General features: G+C 46.5%; 3 protein-coding genes across 10 annotated transcripts in view; 2 read left to right on the forward strand and 1 right to left on the reverse strand.

Moving 5' to 3' along the window:
- The window catches only part of SLC7A6 (solute carrier family 7 member 6), a 30,432-nt gene extending 25,194 nt beyond the window's left edge, over nt 1–5,238 (forward strand). For all 5 annotated transcript variants that reach the window (XM_053916237.1, XM_045191994.2, XM_024556171.4 and 2 more), the window contains exons 6-10: nt 156–259; nt 2,914–3,010; nt 4,035–4,184; nt 4,294–4,477; nt 4,921–5,238. In XM_053916237.1, coding sequence (XP_053772212.1) covers nt 156–259; nt 2,914–3,010; nt 4,035–4,184; nt 4,294–4,477; nt 4,921–5,015 — 630 coding nt within the window. In that variant the 3' untranslated portion in view covers nt 5,016–5,238. The remainder of the gene's footprint in view (nt 1–155; nt 260–2,913; nt 3,011–4,034; nt 4,185–4,293; nt 4,478–4,920) is intronic.
- A 1,969-nt stretch (nt 5,239–7,207) lies between these two features.
- SLC7A6OS (solute carrier family 7 member 6 opposite strand) lies at nt 7,208–15,095 on the reverse strand. The gene is made up of 5 exons (XM_024556172.4): nt 14,877–15,095; nt 14,478–14,756; nt 11,000–11,203; nt 9,723–9,843; nt 7,208–9,003 (listed from the first exon to the last, which is right to left on the reverse strand). The coding sequence occupies exons 1-5, from the start codon at nt 15,069–15,071 to the stop codon at nt 8,873–8,875; spliced, it is 930 nt and encodes a 309-aa protein (XP_024411940.2). The 5' UTR covers nt 15,072–15,095; the 3' UTR covers nt 7,208–8,872.
- Nucleotides 15,096–15,136: 41 nt separating this feature from the next.
- PRMT7 (protein arginine methyltransferase 7) overlaps nt 15,137–23,628 on the forward strand; it is a 42,251-nt gene continuing 33,759 nt past the window's right edge. For 3 of the 4 annotated variants that reach the window (XM_024556168.3, XM_071219793.1, XM_045191992.2), the window contains exons 1-3: nt 15,145–15,269; nt 17,766–17,931; nt 21,585–21,621. In XM_024556168.3, coding sequence (XP_024411936.2) covers nt 17,837–17,931; nt 21,585–21,621 — 132 coding nt within the window. In that variant the 5' untranslated portion in view covers nt 15,145–15,269; nt 17,766–17,836. Of the gene's footprint in view, nt 15,270–17,765; nt 17,932–21,584; nt 21,622–23,628 lie in introns of all 4 variants that reach the window. The other variant, XM_024556169.3, reaches the window with a different exon arrangement.

A 23,628-nucleotide genomic window follows, 5' to 3' on the forward strand; every position in this document is an offset into this window, starting at 1 on the left:
TGAATGGCTCAGTCTTCCTGCAGCCATTCCAGCTCTGCCGGGTGGAGGGATGAGTCTAGGAAAGGGGGTGGGCTGCTCTGCAGAGACTGTGTTCCACCCAGCAGCCTTGATGCAGGAGGCCTTTGCTGAGTGCACCTTCTGTGTTCTGCCCCCAGACATTTGCTGACCAGACCTTTGGCGTATTCAGCTGGACCATTCCCATCGCTGTTGCCCTGTCCTGCTTTGGGGGCCTCAACGCGTCTATCTTTGCTTCATCAAGGTACGGTGTCTCTGCTTCACTGATAACAGACTCCCTTGTTCTTGGAGGCTTTAGGTGAGTCCCTAGAGCACTCCTTCTTGTTTTGTTTTTAATAAGCTTTTACTTATTTATTTTTAGAGAGAGGGGAAGGGAGTGAGAAAGTAGAGGGAGAGAAGCATCAGCGTGTGGTTGCCTCTCAAGCGCTCCCGACTGGGGACCTCGCCCGCAACCCAGGCCTGTGCCCTGACTGGGAATCAAACCTGCGGACCTTTGGTTTGCAGGCAGGCACTCAGTCCACTGAGCCACACTAGCCAGGGCCTGCTTTTGTAGTTCTTGTTCTACTCAGTCCACTGAGCCACACCAGCCAGGGCCTGCTTTTATAGTTCTTATTCTACTGGACCCACAAAGCAAGTGGTACCAACAGCCTTTTACAGTACTTTTGAAATGAGTCCTGTGGCTTCTGTGACACTCTGGTAGCTGAGAAGGCTTCTTTCCTGATTTCTCTCCCACTCACTTTATAAATGTTGCTATCCCAAAGGCCAGGAGTGTAATAGGCATTCAATTAAAACTTGCCTCATGAACACATAGGAGGATAAGAGGAAGTTTTGTCCTATTCATTCTTCTTACTAGTTTTGACACCCCAGTCCATGTATTTGGGGCCTCCCTGGGACAACCAGAGTAAGAGCAAAGTCAAGTCCTTGTAAAAAAATACAGCGTCATCTCCTTTCACACCAGCCTGCTGTGGCCAAGGTTGCACCTGATGCAGCTCTTCACAAGCTGCCCCACCCAAAGACGGTGCTTCCCACCCAAAGACGGTGCTTCCCATAGCCTCATCCTTGTCTGTGCTAAAGATGTCCCAACTGGCCTTGCCAGCTGTCCCCAAATATTTAGGTGGTATGTGTCTTCTAGCCGTACTCAGCTATCTTGTGGCAGGGACTGGATGGACTTGGTGAGGACTCAAGAGAGTAAGAATCTGGCCATACACATAAAGGGGACTTCAGTGCTGACGGGTAAATGCACCATTGTTTCTGCCAGTGTTACCTTCCTCAGTTTTTCTTTATTATCCTTGCAGCTCTCTTTGGCTTCGTACTAGACACCTTTGCCTCACCTACACATTATTCCCATCCAGCATCCCCTCTATCCCATTTCTTCTCTACCTAGTACAGATGATTAAGTTCATCAGCCAGCTCCAGCGTCTTCCCCTGTGACACCTTTCTAGGTGATATCATCAGCTCCTGTGGCTCCCCCCGGGTGACACACGAGTATCTCAAACTTAACGTGCACCCCACACGTGCTTTGCGTCCAGCTGTGATTTTGTGGACCGCCAGTCCTCCTTGCTTCTTGATTTTGTTTTTGGTGTTCACCCTCTTCTCCCAGTGTGTGCATGTGCTTGTGCAAGCAGGCGCACATTGACCCTCGTTCAGGCCTCCTCTCTTATGGGACAGTTATCAGAGATGACCTCCTTGCTTGGCCTTTTCTCCATACCCTAGTCTCTCCCTGGTCTAGTTGGCCTCCATGGTGCTACCAGAGTCTCTGCATCAAACCCTGCTAGGCCCTTACCTCAGAGCCACAGCTGGCCGTCATGCTTGTTCAGATTCCACAGCATGGCCTTGTATGCAAGCTCTTCCCAGCATGCTCTGCACACACCTTATCCTGGGATTACAAGCATTCTAGCACCAACCTTCAAGGAGGCCACACTGTTACGCCTCCAGGCCTCTTTTGCCTTTGCCCACCCACTCACCTTCTGGCAAACCCCACGTCTTCTTCCCAGGCCAGATGTGGTCATCTCTTGCAAAGTGTTTTGTTCCCCCAGGCCACCCCCAAGCCTGGTGAGTGCTGGGTGCTCCGTGATGACACTGACTGCCCTGGGTGGTGCTCATTTCTCTGCCGCTCTGTTTCCCAGTCAGTAGGGCTCTTCAGGTGCAGAGAGGAAGTCTGGGTTGTCTCTTTGAGCTCCAGGCTTGCCCTGGCCTATCACATGTCAAGAGCTCTGAGAAGATACATGAGAACACAACAGAAGCCTGGCTGCTTTTCTTTAAAAAGCCATTGTGCTCCTGGCTGGTGTGGCTCAGTGGATTGAGTGCCGGGCTGCAAACCAAAGGGTCGCCAGTTTGATTTCCAGTCAGGGCACCTTCCTGGGTTGCGAGCCAGGCCTTCTGTAGGGGGCGTGTGAGAGGCAACCACATACTGATATTTCTCTCCCTCTCTTTCTCCCTCCCTTCCTCTCTCTCTAAAAATAACTAAATAAATAAAATCTTTAAAAAAAAAGCCGTTGTGTTAAGTATGAAATTTATGGGATGGCAAGGTGAAAGTACCTCTGGTGGGATGGATTGGGGTGCCAGCGGGTGATTGCAGGGTGAGGCATCCATTGGATGATAGTAGGGTATCTGTGACTGAGAGAAGTGGGGGTGTCTGTGGGTGGCGGTGCTGTCTGGGGGTATCAGTAACAGTGGGTAGGGCATTAAGGATAATGGTCAGGTGCCTCTGGCTGAAGAGGGTGGAGACATTTGTGGGTAAAGGGGGTAGGTTGGACTGGGCATGCATAGAGAACATGGGATGCTCCTGAGAGACTGCTCCCTGCTTTTTTCTGGGCTCTGAGCCTAGTTTGTCTGAGTGAGGAGTGTGGCCACATGGCTGAGTAAGAGGATCCTGCTGACACATTTCTTTCCCTCCAGGTTGTTCTTCGTGGGCTCCCGTGAGGGCCACCTCCCAGACCTTCTGTCCATGATCCACATTGAGCGTTTTACACCCATTCCTGCTTTATTGTTCAATGTAAGCTCTGGGAGGAGTGTGGGGACTGGGTGTGTCTCTATACTACTCCTGCTGACTTTGTGAGAAGACTGGTGGGTGGGAGGGATACTAGCTTCCTTGAGATACTTCCTGTGCCTCTCAGTGTTTCTTTTTTCTTAAAGTTATTTTAAAATATAAAAGTGAACAGGAACTACTATAAAGGACACATGGACAAAATCAAGGGGGAGGGTGGAGGTGGGGGAGGGAGGGGGGGTTGGCTGGGGTGGGGTGGAGGGATGGGGAGAAAAGGCACACAACTGTAATTGAATAACAAAAATTAAAATAAAAAAAATATATAAAAGTGAAACATCACATTAGAAAATGCAAATGCTATAAAAGAATATAAAAATGAACTTGTAAGATTTCTTTCTTTTTCAAAAAATTTTATTTATTTTTAGATAGGGGAAGGGAGGGAGAAAGGGAGAGAAACATCAATGTGTGGTTGCTTCTTGAGCGCCCCCTACTGGGCGACCTGGCCTGCAACCCAGGTGTGTGCCCTGACTGGGAATTGAACTGGCGACCTTTTGGTTCTTAGGCTTGCACTCAATCCACTGAGCCACACCAGCCAGGGCATCCAATCTGCATTTCTAAGGTGCCAGAGCAAGAGAGCTGGTTCTGGAGGCATTTGCCCATTTGTACGCCAGGTAGTTAGGACCCGTGTGTAAAGATCTGGAGGGCACCTTGTGATTCATGCTGAGGTTGGTCGTTGAAGTGAGGAGGGCCTCACTGTCTGCCATCAGAAGGGGAAAGGAGTTTGGCTTGTTACTGAAGTGTTTGCGAAAAGAAGACAGGCATTGAGTAGAGGAAGGATCCTCCAACAGAAGAGGGAGAGGTACCACCTTTAAGGTTAAGGTGGAGAATGGACCTTTCTGATGCCAAGGGGTCACTGAAGAGAATCGGAGGTAGTCCAGTGAAGCTAAATTAGCAGTTAGCAGATCGGGTGCTGACTGCTGGATGGTGGAGTGGGGTGACGTTGCCCTCTGCTGCTCCCTCCCTCCCCCTCCAGTGCACCATGACACTCATCTACCTCACCGTGGAGGATGTCTTCCTGCTCATCAACTACTTCAGCTTCAGCTACTGGTTCTTTGTGGGCCTGTCTGTGGCTGGACAGCTCTACCTTCGCTGGAAGGAGCCCAACCGGCCCCGGCCTCTCAAGGTCAGTGGCTGTGGGCAGACTAAGAGGGCTGGACCCTCTCCCCACGGAGCCTTCTTCCGCAAACCCTCTTGCCCCATTTTACCTAATGTCTCACCTCCCTCCATTTCAGCTGAGCCTGTTTTTTCCCATCGTGTTCTGCATATGCTCCTTGTTTCTGGTGATCGTGCCCCTTTTTGGTGACACCATCAATTCCCTCATTGGCATTGGGATTGCCCTCTCTGGAGTCCCCATCTACTTCCTGGGTGTTTACCTGCCAGAGTCCCGGAGGCCACTCTTTGTTCGGAATATCGTAGGTGAGCTTCTCTTTGCCCCTCACTCACTGGCCAGGCGTGCCTGTGTGTGTGTGTGTGGGTGCACGCACACACACTCGGAGAGGTGGAGGTGGGCGAGTGGCTGACAGCCTCCTCCATGCTAGTGAGGTGCTGGAGGCCATAAGAACTGGCTGCCCCACGTGACTCTTTTCCTTTGGATTGTGATATGATCACTAGTTCTATCTTTAGAGTCCTATTTTGGGGTTAAAACACTACCCCCTGAAAGTGCAACCTATGTGGAAAGACGAGCCGTGTGTGGGCCTGGGGATGTTGAGGCTTGTTGGGGGCGAGGGGCAAAGCCTGGCACAGGGTATGCAAGGGAGGCGGGGAGGGAGCCACCGATGTGCTTTAATCAGCCTTGTGGTGTTTAGATTGGAGTTGCAGCTGAATGTCAGTTTGCTAAATTCTCTTCTTTTTTCTTTTAGCTGCTGTCACCAGAGTCACCCAGCACATTTGCTTTTGCGTCCTGACTGAGCTAGATGTAGCTGAAGAGGGAAAAGTTGAGAGGAAAACTGACTAGAGGCTCAGGTGAAGTCTCCTGAGGCCTGGAAGGTTGGCTACCTGTGGCCACAGCCACCAAAGTCCAGATGACATGACTGCGGCCCATCCCTCTTGAACTAAAGGGGCCTGTTGGCCCACATTACGTAAGGGGGCTTAGTTAGGGCTGATGGCCTCCTCAGGTGGTCGCTCTTACTGGTAAGCTGTGGGAAGAGATACGGAGCCTGGGGCCAGCCTGAAGGTGGGGACGCGGGGGCGGGGGTGGTGGGCCTTGGGAATGGGTTGGGTTTTGTTCCAGGTGGGTGGTGCATCACTTATGGACACTTGCTGAGTTGCGTTGGGGGAGGAAGAGTGCTAGCTACGTTAATAGGTGTAGCTGGTGGTTTCTAAACTTGGTATCTGAGGTTTGAATCAGGAGTCTCTACAAATGGGCTGCTTTTATGGGAAGTTTTCCCCTGGCCAGGTCCAGGCACCTGACTCTAAAGGCCTCAAAGGCTACCATTTCTTCCTCTGGTTCAAAATCCTTCCTTGGGGAGATTATATTCCCAAGTACCAAAGCCGAGGCCCTCTGTCTCTAAGAGGTGTCTCTACGTGGTGGTGGGTCAGACTGACTGCAGATTTTGCTTGGTTTTAGGACAATCTTCTGTTGTCTTGCCTGCCAAGGTTACCTTTAAAGGTTTTTTTACTCATGTACCTGTACATTTTAGTATATAGATGGATGACATGTTACAAGCACCTGGCTGAAGTTCAGCAAGGACAGGTGAACCAATTCATGCGTCAAGAATCTGGCAGTACTGCTTTTGAAGGATAACCCTTTATTTTACTTGAGACCTTGTCTTTGTTGTAGTTGATAAAGTAAATCTCTGGGTTTCTGGTACGAACTTTTAAGAGGACAGAAACTTCCAGAGTTCAGGTGGATCACCTGGATTCTTTCAGCTGTTAATGTCTCATGGACCCAAGCCACCAAATAACTTGTTCCCCTCTGTAAAGGCTGGAGTGAGGGGCTGCTGTGCAGACCCACGCGAGCCCACCTTGGTGCTAGAGGTGGTCTTTTTTCCCGGAAAACCTTACACCAGGCTGCATCCTCCTCTGCCATGCCCAGCACCAGGCTTTGTTTACACTGAGCCGCCTCGGTGTGCATCATCAGGATAGAGCACTCCTCTCCCGCCTGCCTCCTGGCCCGAGGTCTGGTGGGGCTTGTCTCAGGAAGACCGTGGTACTTGCGGAGACTTCTGTACTTTCCCCGCCCCGTGATCAGTGAAGACTGGGGAAAAAGCTGCTTCAACCTCAGTCTAGCTTTTCTCAGCAGACTGCATGACTGGAAAGAACCGATTCTGGTGCTCAGGCTGCTCTCTGGCATCCAGGTGAGGCCAGAGCAGTAGATTTGCCCCAATGGACGCTCCTTGTAGCAGCATGGCCACACTGGATCATCCAGCTTCCCTGGGATGTCCTCACTGTCACCGTGGGACTGGAAGAACCTGCTAGCTGGCATGCCCTGTGGGCTTCTTGTCCTTAGGGTTTGGAACTGACCAGTGGTAAAGATGAGAACTACAAGGCAATCTTCCTTTCTGACCAGCTTTCTCCACCAAACTGGCCCATCTCGGATAAGGGGTGGGGCATACTTGCTCAGTAAAGACAGCTTAGGGGAGTGAGCTCACAGTGGCTTTTGCTTTAGGGCAAGCATCTGCGAGAACATGGGGGGACATTCCTATCGTGGGTTGGGGATTTGCACAGCAGATTCCTGTCTGACAGGGAGCCCCGTGCAGAGGGTGACTCGCGTCGACTATATAAACATGACTCCTGACTGAGTCAAGCTGGCATCTGTCCCAAGGATCCTCTAGAGCTAGTCCTTTAAGCACAGTGCACTTGTCTTGAGGATCCCTGAGCCAGGCTTTAGCCTTCTCCACTCAAGTATACAACCAGCTAATTCCAGGAACTTGCTGCTCCCTAGTGGCACCCAAGGGAAACAAGGGCCTCACACCCCAGGTGCCCTAATACTTGCTCAGTGAGCCACGCTGCTGCCCTCCTCTCCTTACTGGATGGTGACTGCATTCTTTTCATCTCTGCTGGATACAGACTTTTCCTAGGAACCATCCTGTGGGAGGGAAGCCAGAGACTTCTCCACTCAGGCTTCATGGTGGAATTGATTTCTGTGAGGTTTTTGTTCATCAACCTCAGTCCTCGTGGTGTGCTAATCCCTTTTGCAGTGGGTACAATTTGTGAAGTTGCCAGCTGTTTAATGTTGGCAAACCTCAATGAGTACCGTACATAAATAGCAGTGCACACATTCCAATGGTACAGAGTGGTTTTTAATCCTTCGTTTCTGCGCCTACAGGAGACTAAGATGACTACTAGTGTTGGATATGTAAGTTGCTGCCTGTTACTTGCAACACCGAATTGTACCTTTGTGGATAGTTAGGGTTGGAAACCAAGTGTCTGTTGGTTTTACAGCTGCAGTAGTACAGCCTGTGAACACATACATGTGAAATATAATCAATTTGCCAGGCTTAACAACTCTGTGTAGATAGGAACTCCTGTAGGTAAAGACTTGCAGAAAGAATGAGTGAAGGCAGGATGGGAAAGCAGAGATGCTTATGAAATGTCAAAAGACGTGGGAAGACATCCCTGCGTGATTCACCTTCCCATGTGATAGTGAGTCTGTGTCATGGGGCAAGAGCGCACATCTTGAATAGAAGGTTTTGTGTGTTAATTGCCCTAGACTTGTGCTATCCAGTACAGTTAGCTACCAGCCACATGCAGCTAGCTAAATAAAATAAAAAATTTCAGTTCCTCAGCTGCACGCATTGCATTGAAAGTGCTCAGCCACATGTGGCTAGTGGCTGCTACTGTGCAGTGCACACACAGATCACAGTCACCTCTGCAGAAAGTTCCACCGGACAGTGTTACATTAGCAGGTTAAACGCCAACTCAGTGAGAGTTAGGGCAGCTGTGGTTTGGAAGGGGTAGGGATAGAGAATTTGCTTACAAGAGATACAAGTCCTGGTTAGAAAAAAAAAAAAATTGGCCCTGTTGGTAGTTTCTGGTGACTGCTGTAAGTAAACATTTCTCAATGGAAAGCTAAGTTCAGGATGTGCTTTCCTTTTCTTAATTTGCCTTAAGTTCGTATTGTCGAAGGCCAATTCTGAAACTTCCATCTCACTAATCCCGCATTTTTGGTGGGGGGCTTGAGGGGGAGAGGGAGCACAACGGGAAAACGCCTAACAGATTCGGGTTTAAAGAGTTTTCAAGGAGTTCCACGCTCACACATATTTAGTGTTTTTACTAGATGCAGAGTATCACATTCACACACACTCTGTCCCCGGCACCACCGCTGAAGAGAGACTTCACAGTCACAGCACAGGAAGCAGGGAGATGGAGACAACTGTAACTAAAACCCCTCGCACCTCAGGCAGATCCTACTCCCTTTCCTAATGCCCGTTACTATCCAGTCTGTGCTGCGACACGGGATCCCTACAGTCCTTCTAGATTCCCTCTCTCAAAACAGACAGGTTTTTCCGGTGGCGGGTGGCCCGGTGTATGGGAAAGCTGAACCTTGGTTCTGACAAAACAGGAGCTTCCCCTCTACTCACTGGCTTCAGTGTAGGAGAAGAGGGGAAAATGCCTAGGCCAGGAAGCTTCATTTTTGTGGCTTTTCTTTGTCCCCCGACTGTAGGGTCAGTTATGATTGAGGCAAAGGGGCCTTACTATGAGTGGAAAAGACACTCTCCTTCAGGACACGTTTTCACTGGTAGGATATGATGCTGCTGGACATGCTTTTCCTTCCATGCGTTTCACCAGGAAACGCATTACCAGAGCAGCTGCCGCTGCAGTCAGAACCCTTGGGGGCCTGTGGAGAACCTCCTGGGTGTCACAGGACCCTCAGTCTGAATCCAGGTCATGGGGGCTGTCATAGCCGAACTCCTTCTGCACATCCAAAGGGTATTTATTCCACATGTGTGGCCTGCTGTTGCCTCCTTCCTCTTCACTGAAGCTGTTGTACTCATCAGAGCCTAGAATGAGATGACAGGAATGGGCTCCAGCTGCGTGATTTTTTTTAGGTGACTCTGAGAGCCCCTTCTCTTCTCAAAAGGTCTTTTTTTTTGGTTCACCATTTAAAAATACTTGTTCCATAAAGAGAATTTAGAACAAATAAAATCACATTGCTGTATTTTGTTATTTCTCCGCTAAGTAAGGATTTTTTTTTTTGGTTATAATAGTTATAGTAATATGATAAATATAATTTTGAAACTTGTCCCTTTTAACATATTACAGGCACTCTCCCAATAGATTATTACATAGTTTGGTTATTTTTCCTCCATTAACAGACACAAAAAAATTCTTTTTGTTGGCACTTAGGTCCTGCCCAATACTTTCTTAGACTGAAGAAGGGAAAGGGACACTAAGTTAGATGTTTCACTTAATGTCAACCACTGAAGTTGGTGCAGTATTCTCATTTTCTGGACAGAAAATGAGGCTCAGTGAAGTGAAGTAACTTGCCAAAGACCCACAGCCAGGCAATGACAGAAGTAAGGATTTGAACCCACCCCTGACATCACACCTCTGGCAACCTCACCCCTGGTCCGTGGGTTTCCTATAGCTCCAGCAGCTTCTGGTTGAGCTACTAGAGCTTAATGGTGAAAAGCCAGTTCGGATGGAACTGTCACCTGTGCTCATACCTCAGTCTTGGATCCCAGCAGTCCCTCCCCATCCAGGGCTGCCATCCACCTACCTCTGGAACCTTCATCTCCGTCACTGCTCTCCTCCTCTGGGTACTCATTGCGCCAATTATTCTCACTGTTCTCATCATCTTCATCTTCATAAATGTCCTCCGGTTCTTGGTCGTCATTCACCTGCACATCTCAACACAAACATGAGTGTACGTCAGAACATCTAAGGTTATGATCTTAGCAAACCACCTTGGAGAGATGGCATTTAAGGGCGCTGTGTGAAAAAGAGGCAGCCTTGGATCAGTCTGTCTCTGCCGCACAATAGGCTATGCTTAGACTACAAGGGGGAGATACTGGCCCTACTCCACTCCCAAGTCCAGCTCCAGGCACCACATCCCTGGTGGGACAGACTCAACTTCATCAAAAAGGAAGGCCCAGGGTGCGGAGAGACAGCTCTGAGCAGGCGGTGGCAGGGAGGTTCAAACTGCCGCAGGGCAGCCAGGTGGGAGAGGGATTATATGGATTATGGGTGATGTCAAAGATCAGAACCAAAACCCAAGTATGAGGGGTGCAGGAAGGCAAAAGGAGGGGGCTGTGTGAGGACTCAGGTTATGGTTGTGGTGCAGGTGTGGAACAAAGTGCTTTTCTCATACGAGTATGACAGGTACCACCTTCTCATTAATCATTTTAGAATTTAAGAATGACAGCTGTCAGGAAGTTAGCTTTCCTAACCCAGGATTCCCACCCCCCGCTTTTAAAAAGATTTTACTTATTTTTAGAGAGGGGAAGGGAGGGGAGAGGGAGAGAAACATCAATGTGCTAGAGATGCATCGATCAGTTGCCTTTTGCATGGTCCCAACTGGGGCCCTGGCCCACAACCCAGGCATGCGCCCTGACTGGGAATTGAACCGGTGACCTTTTCATTTGCAGGCTAGCACTCAATCTACTGAGCCACACCAGCCAGGGCCAAGACTTTCCCCATTATAAGACACAATTTTAAAGAAATTCATATTAAAATTTCTAGTTTCATTTTGTCTTTATTATAAGCTATACCTTTCCCCCCCAGTGTGTGGGAAAGTATAAACAATAAATATGATATCATGAACCTTATAAAAGATTCATTAAGAGCAAAAACTATAAATATATAGACTCTCCCAAAATTCTCTGCATTAAAGCCAGGTTCCTAGAAGGCACTGAGAATAAATTTTTCCTTTTAAGCAACAACAAAGGGAACCAAGAACACTGCTGATCAGGATTAGATAACCCAGGGAGGGAAAGTACACTGACTACAGAATTGCTCTGGCTGCCTCATGCCCCTCATCCTCACGGGCCCCCTTACCAGCTCCCACTCCTGGCTGTAGGGCTGCACGGAGAGGATATTCTCAATCCACCCTGGAGTGGCCGTCTCCAGGTAGTAAATGTCATACACATAGTCATCCTTCTGTTCCTCCTGGTGCCTGACGCCTGGTCCATCCTCAGACACAGTCAGTCGTTCCCGGATCAACTCTACAGAATTGCAGAGGATCACATCTGGGTCAGATGCCTGTAAAGGAAACAGCAGATAACATGGATGTTGAAAGAGAAGGAAACTACGAGTTGGGAGAAGGAAGCCTCCCTACAGTTCTCTATGTTAGATTCGATATTCTTATTCCCATGGACTACTAGTTCCTTCTTAATTAGCTGTAAGATTAAAAAACCAAGTATCTCTAATAAAGTAATGTGTAGTTCTTCATCTGACATAGGCACTTACAAGACAGACTCCTGCTCTTCTGTGCTTGGCTGATGCAAGAGCAAATGTGAAGACTGGCCTAAGGAGAGGGGAGGGCCAGCAGAGCTGTTGAGTCTTGCCCTAGGCCTTCCTGAGCTCCTTTGGTATGATGTTCTCCCCTTGAGGATCTGCAGGCCCACAAAAGCACCTCTATAGCTGACTCCCAAATAGGTCTGCATTTTGTGTGGCCTGCAATTTGTAGGGACCTAAAAGCTTCTGAGCTCTGGTAACTACTACAAGCCGTCACCCACCACTTCACTTGCCCACACTGACATCCTGCTTTTAATCACAACCAGGAGTGGATTGCCCCAGAATGGAACTGGCCCAGGTTTAGATGTACTGCAGGGGCAACAGGCTGTTATCCAGGGCAGCATAGGTCAATCTGGAAACCAAAGGGACGTGCTGCAAATGACTCCTCTCGACAGGTTCATCACAGGGGGCTGTGCAGCTCAAACCAGACACCATATGGGGAAGTGCGGGCATCCCATGGCCAAGGCAGATGAGGGGAGGCCAATGCTCTCAATCACAGGCTAACGGGAATTAACTCTTTGCTCTAAAGTTGAAAGGAACTAGAGATGTCATTTTTTGTGCAGACTCTTGACTAACTTCAAAGCTGTTCTAAAAGGAAGCTCTGGCTCTGACTCACAAGTCCCCAGCCCTCAGTCCAGCAGATTATGCAAAGTTCTTTGCTATATTTTTTTCGAATTTCCTATAATAAACATCATTTTCATAAAAAATTATTTTTAAGTCAAGTCTGTGTGTTTTTACCCATATTTTCAATTATAGTACATATAGCATTTTCCACCATTAAACATATATGTTTATATATGTATATGTTTATATATATGTTCCCATTTTGCCAGTCTTCATGGTTATTAATTTAAAGGTCCAGGCAGTTGTGTAGTCAATTTTCCTGCACTGGTACAATGAAGTTAAAAGTACCAGTACTGTCCTAGCTGGTGTAGCTCAGTGGATTGAGTGCCAGCCTGTGAACCAAAGGGTTGTGGGTTCGATTCCCAGTCAGGGCACATACCTGGGCTGTGGACCAGGTCCCCAGTACAGGGTGCATGAGAGGCAGCCACACATTGATGCTTCTCTCCCTCCCTTCCCCTCTCTCTAAAAATAAATAAAATATTAAAAAAAAAAAGTACTGGTATCTACCTCATAGGGATTTTGTGAGGATTAAATGAATTTAAACCAACGGCAGCTTTTGTTAATACCACAGCTGTCTGTTTCTGCTGAATTATTTCTCCAGGGTAAATCCTGGGGGTGAGATTACTAGATAAAATTGAACCAAGCCTTTTCACTTTTTCAGATTTCTTATTAAGTAGTACTTTATTGGCTTCAAACTTAGATAGTATCAATTTATGGAAAAACCGACTATAATGTGGCACAGAAATGCTAACACTAGTTTAGGATTCTGGATGGTTTTAGAATCCAAACAATAAAAATAAATTTAAATATTTTCAAAATAGGCCCCAACCTATTTTTAGGACTCCTGATATGTAAAGCCATGCTCTCTTCCAAAAGACCGGCCTCAACTTTAGGCACTAGTCGTGTACTGTTTGAGTAACAGCCTTGCCGGTCTTAGGAGGCACGAAACCTCAAGTTTGCTTTCACCTTAAATTCATGTTTTTAAAATAATTATTCTGCAACCATTTTTGATGTGTTTATAGTTTGTTTTGCATTGTTGGGAAAAATTGTGTTCACATCTTTCAGTTTATCTACTCGTTTTTTCTTATAAAACTGAGCTATTTAATTGATTTCATTCTGCTGATTATTGGTTCACTTTTAAAAATTATCTGATTGGTAACTCATGAATCAGTCTGGAATTAGTGTTGGCAAAAGATGTGGCCATAGCCTTGGCTGGTGTGGCTCAGTGGATTAAGCGTTGGCCTGCAAACCAAAGTATCGCTGGTTCGATTCCTAGTCAGGGCACTTGCCTGGGTTGCTAGTAGGGGGTCAACCAGAAGCAGCAATGCACTGATGTTTCTCTCCCTCTCTTTCTCCTTCCCTTCTGTCTAAAAATAAATAAAATCTTTAAAAAAAAAAAAAACCCAAACGTGACTATAGACATCATGCTCAAATTGCTATCCAGGTATGCTAGCACCATGGTTTTGCTTGATGTATTTTGAATTAAAATTTTACTTTTAAAACTTAAAACTATTAAAAGGAGTGAAAAAGTTTTAAATGCTTTTTAAGAGGGGTAATGCCTTAGTCTGAGAATTTTCTATTCCTATGATCTTACTCTGTACAGACTTTGTTTTCTGGAAGTAAGGCACAAAAGAAACATATATGTAATGTGGTAAAAAGAACACTGGATGAAATGTGCATTTTTGGCCTAAATCTGCCTCAGACTTGATATGTTACCCAAGACTACTCCTTTAACATGCCTTCGATGAGTTTTCTCATCTGCTCTATCTTCACCTTGCTCAAAATCCTCCAGTAATTCTTTATCTCAGGGTAAAAAGGCAATGGTCCCTTAGAAGTACCTGCAGGGTCTAATAGGTATCCTTCCCCCAAATTCCTTATTACTATTCTCCCTCAGTTCACTGGGCTCCAGGCACACTGACCTCCAAAACATCAGACAACCTTGGCTTCAGAGTCTTGGCGCTTGCAGGTCGTCAGCCTGGAATGCCCCTCCCCAAGATACCCATAATGCCCTGCCATTCACCTCCTTCAAGTCTTCACTCAAGTGTCATCATTTCAGTGAGACCTCTGAAATGGAACCACTCTCCTGCTTCCCATTCCCCCGCCTTCTTACAGCCTACATCACCACATGACACTGAATTTAGTTGTTTTTCTTCTCTATCTGAATGTTAGGTCCTCACTGCTCTAGCCACAGAATACCTGGCATGTAGTGGGTGCTCAGTAAATACGTGTTGAATGGATAACCTAATCCGTAAAAACAAGGCTATCAAGCCAGAGGGATCATCTATTAACAAAATGTGAAGCCATGTGCATCTTCTTAACCGTATGCTGACTTAGCACCCAGATTCCTGGCACTACCTGTCCGAAGAAGCCCAGCTCTCTTCGAGGGTGTACTCACTTTGCAGGAGACAGCGGCAGCGGTCTCTGGGTCTCCTTCTTCGTGGATCAGATCCAACAGCTGGAAGCCTGCGCTGTCGTCGGCTTCTAGGTTTCTCCGCAAGTCCTCGGACTCCAGGCCATCCGAGGGAATGTTCGAGGGTCGGCGGCTAGAGACCACCCTGTAGCGGCCCTCCTGCCGGATCTCCCGAAGCGAGGAGCGGAGGTCGCGGCGGATACGCTGCTGGCTGCCCTGGGACGGGCGCAGAGCCGCCCTCAAGAGCGGCTGGACCGGGTCCTCCTAGAGGGCAGTAGGGGAGGGGGTCCGGCGTAAGCAGGGGTTCGTGCAGGGGTCAGGGATACAATTTCATCCTGGCTGCCCCCAAGATTCCCTTCACTCGTCTCCATCCCCGCCCAGTACCTGGGAGCGCACGGTAGCCAGCAACTGGAAGACATTATTCTCGGCTGCTTTCTCCAGGCCCTCCGGGGTAGTCTTTTGGGCCCCTGACTCGACTGCGTCGCTCCGGAGGCGTTTATAGGCGAGCACCAGAGCCTCAGCTGGCTCCGCGCTGCGCTTCCGCTTCACGCGGAGTACAGCTGTCCTGCCGGCCTCCATAGCGCCTGTCGCGGAGCACTGTGGGAACGCGTGGGGCGAGATGGGAGATCCTTTAAGTTCCGCTTCCGGGCCCCGCCCCCCGCACGCTCTGCTGGCGTAGGAAGGTCCAGCCCCTTCACGCCGACAGCGACAATGTGGCGTTGCCGGCGGGTGTGAATACAGCGGTACCCACGGCCGGTGAGGCGCTGGCCGTGTTGGGTAGGTGGGGTCGCTTTTGGAGTCCCGGATGCAGCTAGCATCCTGTTCTCAAATCCAGGCCTCCGGCGGCAGGGCTTGGCGTGGGCGTTCTCGGATGCCGGGAGACGCAACTCTGCGGCACCCTCGAGGGCCTTTCTAGAGTCCACATGGGGTGGCTCGGAGAGCCTGGACTGGCGGTAGAGCGGGGTTCCAGGCGCGCCCCGGCTCTGCAGTCCTGGTGCTTGCCGCTGGCTGGGCCCTTGGGTGGAGCGCCTCCGCGGTGAACTGATTCACAGGACGTACCTGGAGTCTCTCCTCTGCTACAGAGCTTGGCATGGTGGTTTCCATTTCCTCCTTGCAAATGACCACAGGAGTTGACAGCTCTTGGAGAATGAAGAGGGGATCAGGCTCTCTCCTGAATCTGGAGTGCTGTCCCCTTTAGGGAGAGGGCAAGTCAATAATAGGTGAAGAGATTTATCCATAGAAGATGTATAATGCCTCACTCAGAGAGGTTGTAGGACAGGGTTCTCCTTTTCAAGCATTCATTTAGATTAATATGAAGCCAGCGACTTATCTACTGCTCTGAAAAGATCCGGTGATCCTGAGCAACATCACAGACCACAAGGGCATTCCACAGGTTGAGGGTTTCCAGACCCTCCACAAGATGGACCCCATCAAAATGTTCGACTACTTGTTCGTTCAGTTTGATTTAAGCTAAACTGATTTGTCCGCTGTGCACGGCAGCCTAAACCTTGTAATGTGATGAAGTGCCCCCTTCCCACGCCCACCTAAATCCTACCCTCCTTTTAAGACTTCCCTGAACATTCAGTGAGATGTGGTCATTTCTGCTATGGCGTTTGTGGGCACACTTTTCTAAAGCACGTTACAGATTCAAGCAGTTCTAGATATTCTGTGTATTTAAAAGAAATAGTAGCATATGAGATGTGCAGAGCTAATTTGAGCAGTGGTTTTCAAACTAGGTTGTAAACCATTGGTGATTTATGAACTCATTTTAGGGAATCATGATCAATTAAAAAATAAAATAAGGTATATGAGAGCCTTGCCCACAGGAAGGCTAAATACGTACAGTTTTGTGAAACTTGTAAGTTGTATGTGCAAGTGCGTATATTGTGAGTCAGTGTAAAATATATTTCTTACTGGGGTTGTCAGAAGGGTTGAGAGTGCTAGGTTACGGAGTAGGTAAGCTGGGATAGGAGAAGTAAGAGTTTCACGGAAAGACAGGTTGACTACTTGGAACCAGGCTAGTGACTGCCTGGGTCTTTTTCAGAAGAGAGTGCTTCCCGTCCTCTTGTATAAGAATCAATGTTTACTTAGTCTAGATAATTTCAAAAGAAATTCAGTAACTCCGGCCAGTAAAATGCCTCAGTAATATTTAAGGGACCTCCTCTACAAAAAGTGATCAGGTTTCCTGGAGATGGATCAGTGTTTAACCAGAAAGGGGCATGTGGAACACTTGGTGTCTCTGAATGGCCAGAGGGAGGGCGCTGGTAGAGCTCATTCACGCTTCCAGCTGTGGTGTTCCTCTGTGTCTCAGAAGTAAATCTCTTTGGGGGGAAAGACCGTGCAAGACATTTTATCTGTCTGGTGGCACTCTGTCTGAAGCAAAATTTTTTTCAGATGAAGGTTTTTTGAAAATTGCTTTTAAAATTAAATACTGGGCAGATAAGAAGTATTTGTTATAAAAAATAGAGAGGCAAGGAGAATGACAGTATCATGAACACCTGTGTTCCCACCACCCAGTTTTAGAAAAAGAGTATTACTTTTGAAGTCCCCTGGGTGGCTCTCCTTGATCCCATCCTTTTCCCTTTCTTCTTAGAGGTTACTATCCTATTCCCTGTTACGTATTTTTGTGTGATACCTGAAGAATGTGTTGTTCCATTTGCATAATTATAAATTTTATATGAATGTTACCTTAGCATATATGTTCTGTGATTTGCTTGCGTGTGTGTGTGTGTGTGTGTGTGATTTGCTTTTTTCCCCTCAACATTATATTCCTGGGATTATCCATGTTTGTGTACAGCTGTGGCTTAATTGTTTAGATGCAGGTTTTCCTAATTTGTTTGAATTGCTCTATCTTTGTATTTTTCCTTAAACTGAATGTTTAGTATCCGTAGGAAGTATTGGTGACATATCTTTACCACCATCCCAGTCTCTTTGTTCTTTCCTACTAGCCCTTTCCTCTGCTTTATTTCATTTCTCGCCTGCCTGTATTTGAGGCTACTCCCAGACATACCATTGAAACTCATTTGACCCTGTTGCAGTCACTGGGGACTGCTGAAGTTTCCACATAGCTTTATGAACTTATGTATTATAGTTTTTGATGTTCTGTGTGGGATATAAAACCAAGTAACTTGTGGAAAAATGAAAATACTGGTTAACAAATATTTTTAGTGGCTTTGACCGTTTTGTCAATTTCTTGATTTCTTCTTTTCCCTTTTGTTTTCTTGTCTTTGTACATTTTTTTCTTTATATTCTCGGCCATTATGATGTGATTAGATTTTTGACCATCTCACCTGTCCACAAGAAGTAAGCTGGCAAGTGATGAAACTGAGGAGCTGATTGGCACCATGAAAGTCTTCTGCGGGCGGGCCAATCCGACCACGGGGTCTGTGGAGTGGCTGGCGGAAGATGAGAACTATGATTACCACCAAGAGATCGCCAGGTAACAAGGGTTTGTTCTCAGTTGGCTGCATCTGGGTGGGGCACTTGAACTCAAAGCAGATGCCTTGGAATCCAGTCTGATTGTGTAATAAGATGTCACCCAGTGCTTCTGGGTAGGTGTTGGTCCTGAGCAGGTGTGCTCAGGCAGGTAGGTTTGCGTGAGAGTTAGGCTGAGTCGTGCCTGTGTGGGGAGTCAGCGGGTCTGTGTAGTGGAGCAAAGAACACCCAAGGTTCAGTAATAGGAGAATTTATGAAAGTTAATCATTTACTTGTGTCACTTACATGGTGACACATTTCTCATATGGTTAAATTCTCTTGAAAAATTGAAAAATGCTTTTTTGCCCTGGCTGGTGTGGCTCAGTGGATTGAACCCTACCCTGCGAACTGAAAGGTCTCCAGTTCGATTCCCAGTCAGGGCACATGCCTGGGTTGCGGGCCATGTCCCCAGTTCGAGGCGTGGGAGAGGCAGCCAATTGGATACGGTATCTCTTGCACATCCATGTGTCTCTCCGGTTTTTTCTCCCTCCCTCTCTAAAAATAAATAAATAAAATCTTAAAAAAAAAAAGAAAAATACTTTTTTTGCTTTGAAGGGATGTTTAAGAGCATGTGAGTTCCTGTCATTTAGCAATTACTAAGTGCATACACATGCCAGCACTGTGCTAAGGCTGTGAATACCAAAATGAAGAAGAAAAGATTCCCATCCTTAAGAAAGGGCAGATTTGTGAAAGAGACAGACATATAAAAAATTATGGTACAATGAGATAAAGGCAAGTAGAAATGAGCTCAAAAGTTCATGCAAGCAGCAAGAACCAGCTGGGCTGGGGACACTGATGTCTAAATGGAGAGAACTGCTTTCTCAGCAGCAGGGATTACATACACATTTCCAGTCTGGGGAACGGCAGGCAGTTCAGTGTGCTGGGGCGCAGTGCACAAGTAGGGTTGTCTTGAGAGAGGATGCTGAAATAGTCATGTTGTAAAGGTCGGTGAAAAATATGGGAAGAAGAACATGAGTATGCATCCGGGATCTGCTACTTCTCAACTCTGACATTGGCCAAGGTACTTAATTTCTCTGAACCTGAACATAATAATCCTTAATGTACAGTATATTGGATTGGCCAAAAAGTTCATTTGTTTTTTCCCACCATAAGTTGGCTGTAGTAGTGCTTAGTTGTCTTTAACTTCATTTGAAACAATTTTGTTAGGTTGTATTGTGACAGCTGTCATATGAGTGTGCATTTAAAAGAAACTTACCAAAATGGGTGAATTTTTGTGTAGCCTTTTTAATATTGAAGAAAATAAGAACATTTTTGGTATATTATGCTTTGTATTTCAAGATAGGTAAAAACGCAGCTGAAATGCAAGAAAAGATTTGTGCAGTGTATGGAGAAGCTGCTGTGACTCAAGCATGTCAAAAGTGGTTTGCGAAGTTTTGTGCGCCAGATTTCTCGCTGGACGATTCTCCACAGTTGGGTAGACCAGTTGAAGTTGATAGTGATCAAATCGAGACATTTATTTAGAACAATCAACATCATACCACGTGGGAGATAGCTGACATACTGAAAATATTCAAATCAATAAAGTTATTGGTGAAAATGAAAAATGGAAGAACCATTTTATTTAATGGAAAAACTAAATGGGCTCTTTGGCCAACCCAATAATAATAACAACAACAATATCTTTCAATGTAATATGTATCTCATCATAATACCCTTATCTTGGGGTAGTTTGATGATTGAATGAAATACAATATCTGGTACAGAATAAGGGCTCAAAAATATTTCTTTCTAAATACTTTGGAGAATATTATCTGAGAGATTGAGATGTTAAACAGAGGAGAAAAAGGAGTAGTTTGCATTTTGGAACATTCACTGAGAGCAGTGCAGAAAGTGGGTTGGAGGGAGCGTGGATATTGCGATCCCTAAGTAAAGACAGTGGAGATGGAGGAGACAGCTTTGAGGAAGCCTGAGTTTGATGACTCATTGGCAGTGATGGAATGAGAGAAAATTCAAGAAGCATCGAGACTTCTGGGTCGAGTGAGTAGGTGGATGGAGCTGTAGTTTCCTGAGAGGAAGAACACAGGAGGAATTGGACATCCAGTAGAGATGCCAGTGGACTGATACTTGGATCTGGACCAAATTTGCAGTCGTTAGTGAGAGTTGAAACAAGGCTCTCAGAGATAGTGTGGATTGAGAAAGGGAGAAGGCTGAAGGAATCTTGGAATAGCTGAGGATGCAGGAGAGCCAGGAGGGGATGGCCAGATCACAGAAAGGAGGGGAGTGTTCAGGAAGAGGGAGTGTCCAGCAGCGCCAGAGAAGTCCCGGATGTTAGCAATTGGAGTGGGCTGGTGGTGCTTGAGGAGAGTGATGTCAGTGGAGTGGTGGGACGTGGGTGGGTGATGAGGCAGGGAAGATGGGGAGTGCAAGTGCCTTTTAAAAGGGGGAGAAAGGTATAAAGGACCAGATTTCAACTAAACAGCCATAGGGGGGTTCAGATGTGAAAACCTTGGTGTGTCATAAAAGAACCTTATTCTTTTCGTGCAGTGCTTCTCAAAGTGTAGGATACGGATTGCCTTTGTCACAGTTGCCTGGGACACCAGTTCAAGTGCAGATTTCCAGACTTCCAGCCTGATCTTCTGGATCAGAATCTCTGTGTGTGCGCTGGGAATCTGCATTTAAAATAAGCTCTGCAGTGATTCTGATGTTGACCTGAAGCCGGAGGTCCTCTGTTTAGTTGGAGTGCCTCAGCTCTCACCTGGAACTCTTAGAGAGTATCTTTGGGCTGGGCCTGCTGAGTTCTGAGGACTCATCATGACCCTGCTACAGGCTTTCAAGTTTGCAAATTGCTGTGGTTGAGAATATGGGTAGTCAACTCTCCCTTTAACACTCTATAGTTCGGTGAACTCTTAGTTTTTCCTGATGATGAGTCATAAGGGAAAGTGCTGGGCGCATTCTCCTTAGTGTTACATGTGTGATTATCCAAAAATGTACAAATAGATGTAAGATTATGTAAAGTATTAGACAAACTGAGTCTGAGTTACTGAGGGAAGAAAAACCTGTGATGTATAACATGATCAGCATGTTAGTGGCTTTGGGGTTAATGTGACTAATACTAGAGCGTTCTCAGATCGGAGGTTCTTTGCTGGACATAAATATTTGTCTGAGATTTTTTACGTAGCACCAGAGAATTACAGCATATAACTGGCAACGTTAGAAATTCCAAACCTGTGGAGAATTTTTATAAGAGTTTATTTGAGCCAAACTGATGGCATATGCTGGGGAGGAAGATCTCAAATGCTCCAGGGAGTCACAGTTTTGCAACTTCTCTGCATTTGAAATTGAGGAGGGAAGTAAGACTACATGGAGGTGGGAAAAAGCAAGGTGGGAGTTGGATTATAGGATGGTTAACAAGATTACGTGCTTTATCAAGGTTGGTTTATTTCAAAGGTGTGTTAACTTAGGTATTTATGATTGCATCACCCTGTGAGGTTACTTTCCATAAACCCCCCTTTTTGTCCACATAATTCTATTAAAATAGTTTAAAATCTGCCTGAATGATTTGTTCCATCTTATTTAAGAATGCATTTATATATGTGTGTGCATATGCCCGTATGCTGGTGTTTGCAGAGGTTTCTGACCTGTCTTTTTGTTTTTTAGATCTGCTTATGCTGATATGCTGCATGACAAAGACAGAGTAAGTGTTAAAGGAAACCATTATCTTGATGTGTGGTTTTGAACCCTTGTATTATAGGAAGGTTAAGAACTCCCCCTGGTGGGGATGAAGCTCCCCTTGGAGGCATGATGTTAGAATGATGCTGAGAATCAGTATGGTGTAGTGGCTGGGAAATCAGTCAGGAGGCTGTTCTAGCTCTACTGTTGGCCTGAGTGTGAACTTGGGGAACCAGGGGGACCTCTGTGGTTTATTAGGTTTTAGAATAAGTGGGGTGCCCTGGCTGGTGTGGCTCAGTGGATTGAGTGCTGGCCTGCAGACCAAAAGGCAGCCTGTTCCATTCCCAGTTAACAGGCTAGGTCCCCAGTTGGGGGCGTGTGGGAGGCAACCAATAGATGTATCCCTCCAACACTGATGATTCTCTCCCTCTCTTTCTCCCTCCCTTCCCCTCCAATAAATAAATAAATAAATAAAACCTTAAAAAAAAAAGTGGGATGTAGTAGCTGATCTCCATAATCTCTAGATAAAAATTCTCTAATTACATGATATTTTGCCTTGTGTAGTCAGTTTGTAATTTAAAAATAAAATCTGTAGAGGTCACTGCAAACTGTATTTTGTAAAGCAGATTCAGCTTCATTGCAGAATTACATTTCAGCTTTCCTCTCTTCATTTTTCTTTTGTCTGAGTTTTCCTGTTTGAGTTATGGTCTTGTGATGGTAGCAACCCAGAATCTCCTGGTCTCCCAGAATGCTTGACGAGTCAGTCTTACCTGGATGGCTTGGAAGCTAGGAGGACTGAAGGAGAAGGATGCAGGAGAGTTTAGAAGCCGAGCGGTACAAAGCAGGAGAGGGATCAAGGCATGTGGTAGGGTTGGTCATGAGGCTGTGCTGGTGTCTCCTTCGCCCAGCCCTGGCTCCCTGCTCAGCCTCCTTTGTGGAAGCCCCGTGACCTTCTTAAGCATCATTAGAGCGTAGGCACCAGGTGCCTCCCTCATTTTCATTGCATTCCTGAGTGCCTTCGGATGTGGAAGGAACATTGTTCTTGGCTTTTGACTACTCCTCTATGGCTCAAATGGTCATGGCTTCTTCTTAAACTCTTGGGGCTGTGAGCCTCTCTGGTTTTAGTGTCGTTTGTAAAATGCTTTTTGTCCCAGCTTCTAGGGAATTTGGACAAATGGCATTGCCACATTGCCATCCATCCAGTCAGCCAAGCCAGAAAGATGGCACCCTTTTCATCATGTGAACCTGCAGTCCGTCATCAAATTCTCCGCATCTGTCCACCCCACTGCCTTCCCAGCCCTCCTTTACTGGCGTTGGCCCCTCTTTCCTTCCCGTACACAGCAGCCCATGGTTTCTTTCTGCAGTGCCAACTGACCACGTCACTCTTCTGCTTTAACCTTTCAGTGGCCTCTCATTGCTTTGGGGGTAAATTCCAAACTCCTTAACAGAATATTCATAGCTCCTCAATATTTAGCCCTTTAATTTCTGCTTTTCCTCCCCAGTTCTACTCACAAGGAAATGGGATCAGAGCTTGCTTGTTAATGGCAGAGCCAGGGTAAACGTACTTCTCTGCCTTTTGCGTGGTGCCTTACATTCTGTTGTTTTAGAATAACCATCGCCCCATAACATTATCTCATGCCTGTTTGCAGTCAGTCCCAGTGCCCACCCCAGCCAACTATTGATCTACTTTCTGTCTATCGTTTTGCTTTTTCTAGAAATTTCCTGTGAATGAACTTATATGATACATACCTTAGGTGTCTGGTTTTCTTCATCATATTTTTGAAGTTCATATTGAGTATGTTTAGTATTCATGTCTTTCTATTGCTGAGTAATGTTCCATTACATGGATGTGGATATAGACACTATATCCATAGGTGGCCTTGCAGACAAGTTATTTGGTGCCATGGAGATGTGAGTGAAGCTTCAGGGAGTTCAGAATGAATTAAACGTACAAGAGTTTATTTGGGGAGCCTAGTGTGATCACTGTCTCCTACAGGGCCAGCAAATTGTGTGCATAAAGTTGTGCACACGG

This window comes from Desmodus rotundus, chromosome 12 (genome assembly GCF_022682495.2).
Source record: "Desmodus rotundus isolate HL8 chromosome 12, HLdesRot8A.1, whole genome shotgun sequence".
In the NCBI taxonomy this organism is placed as follows: domain Eukaryota; kingdom Metazoa; phylum Chordata; class Mammalia; order Chiroptera; family Phyllostomidae; genus Desmodus; species Desmodus rotundus.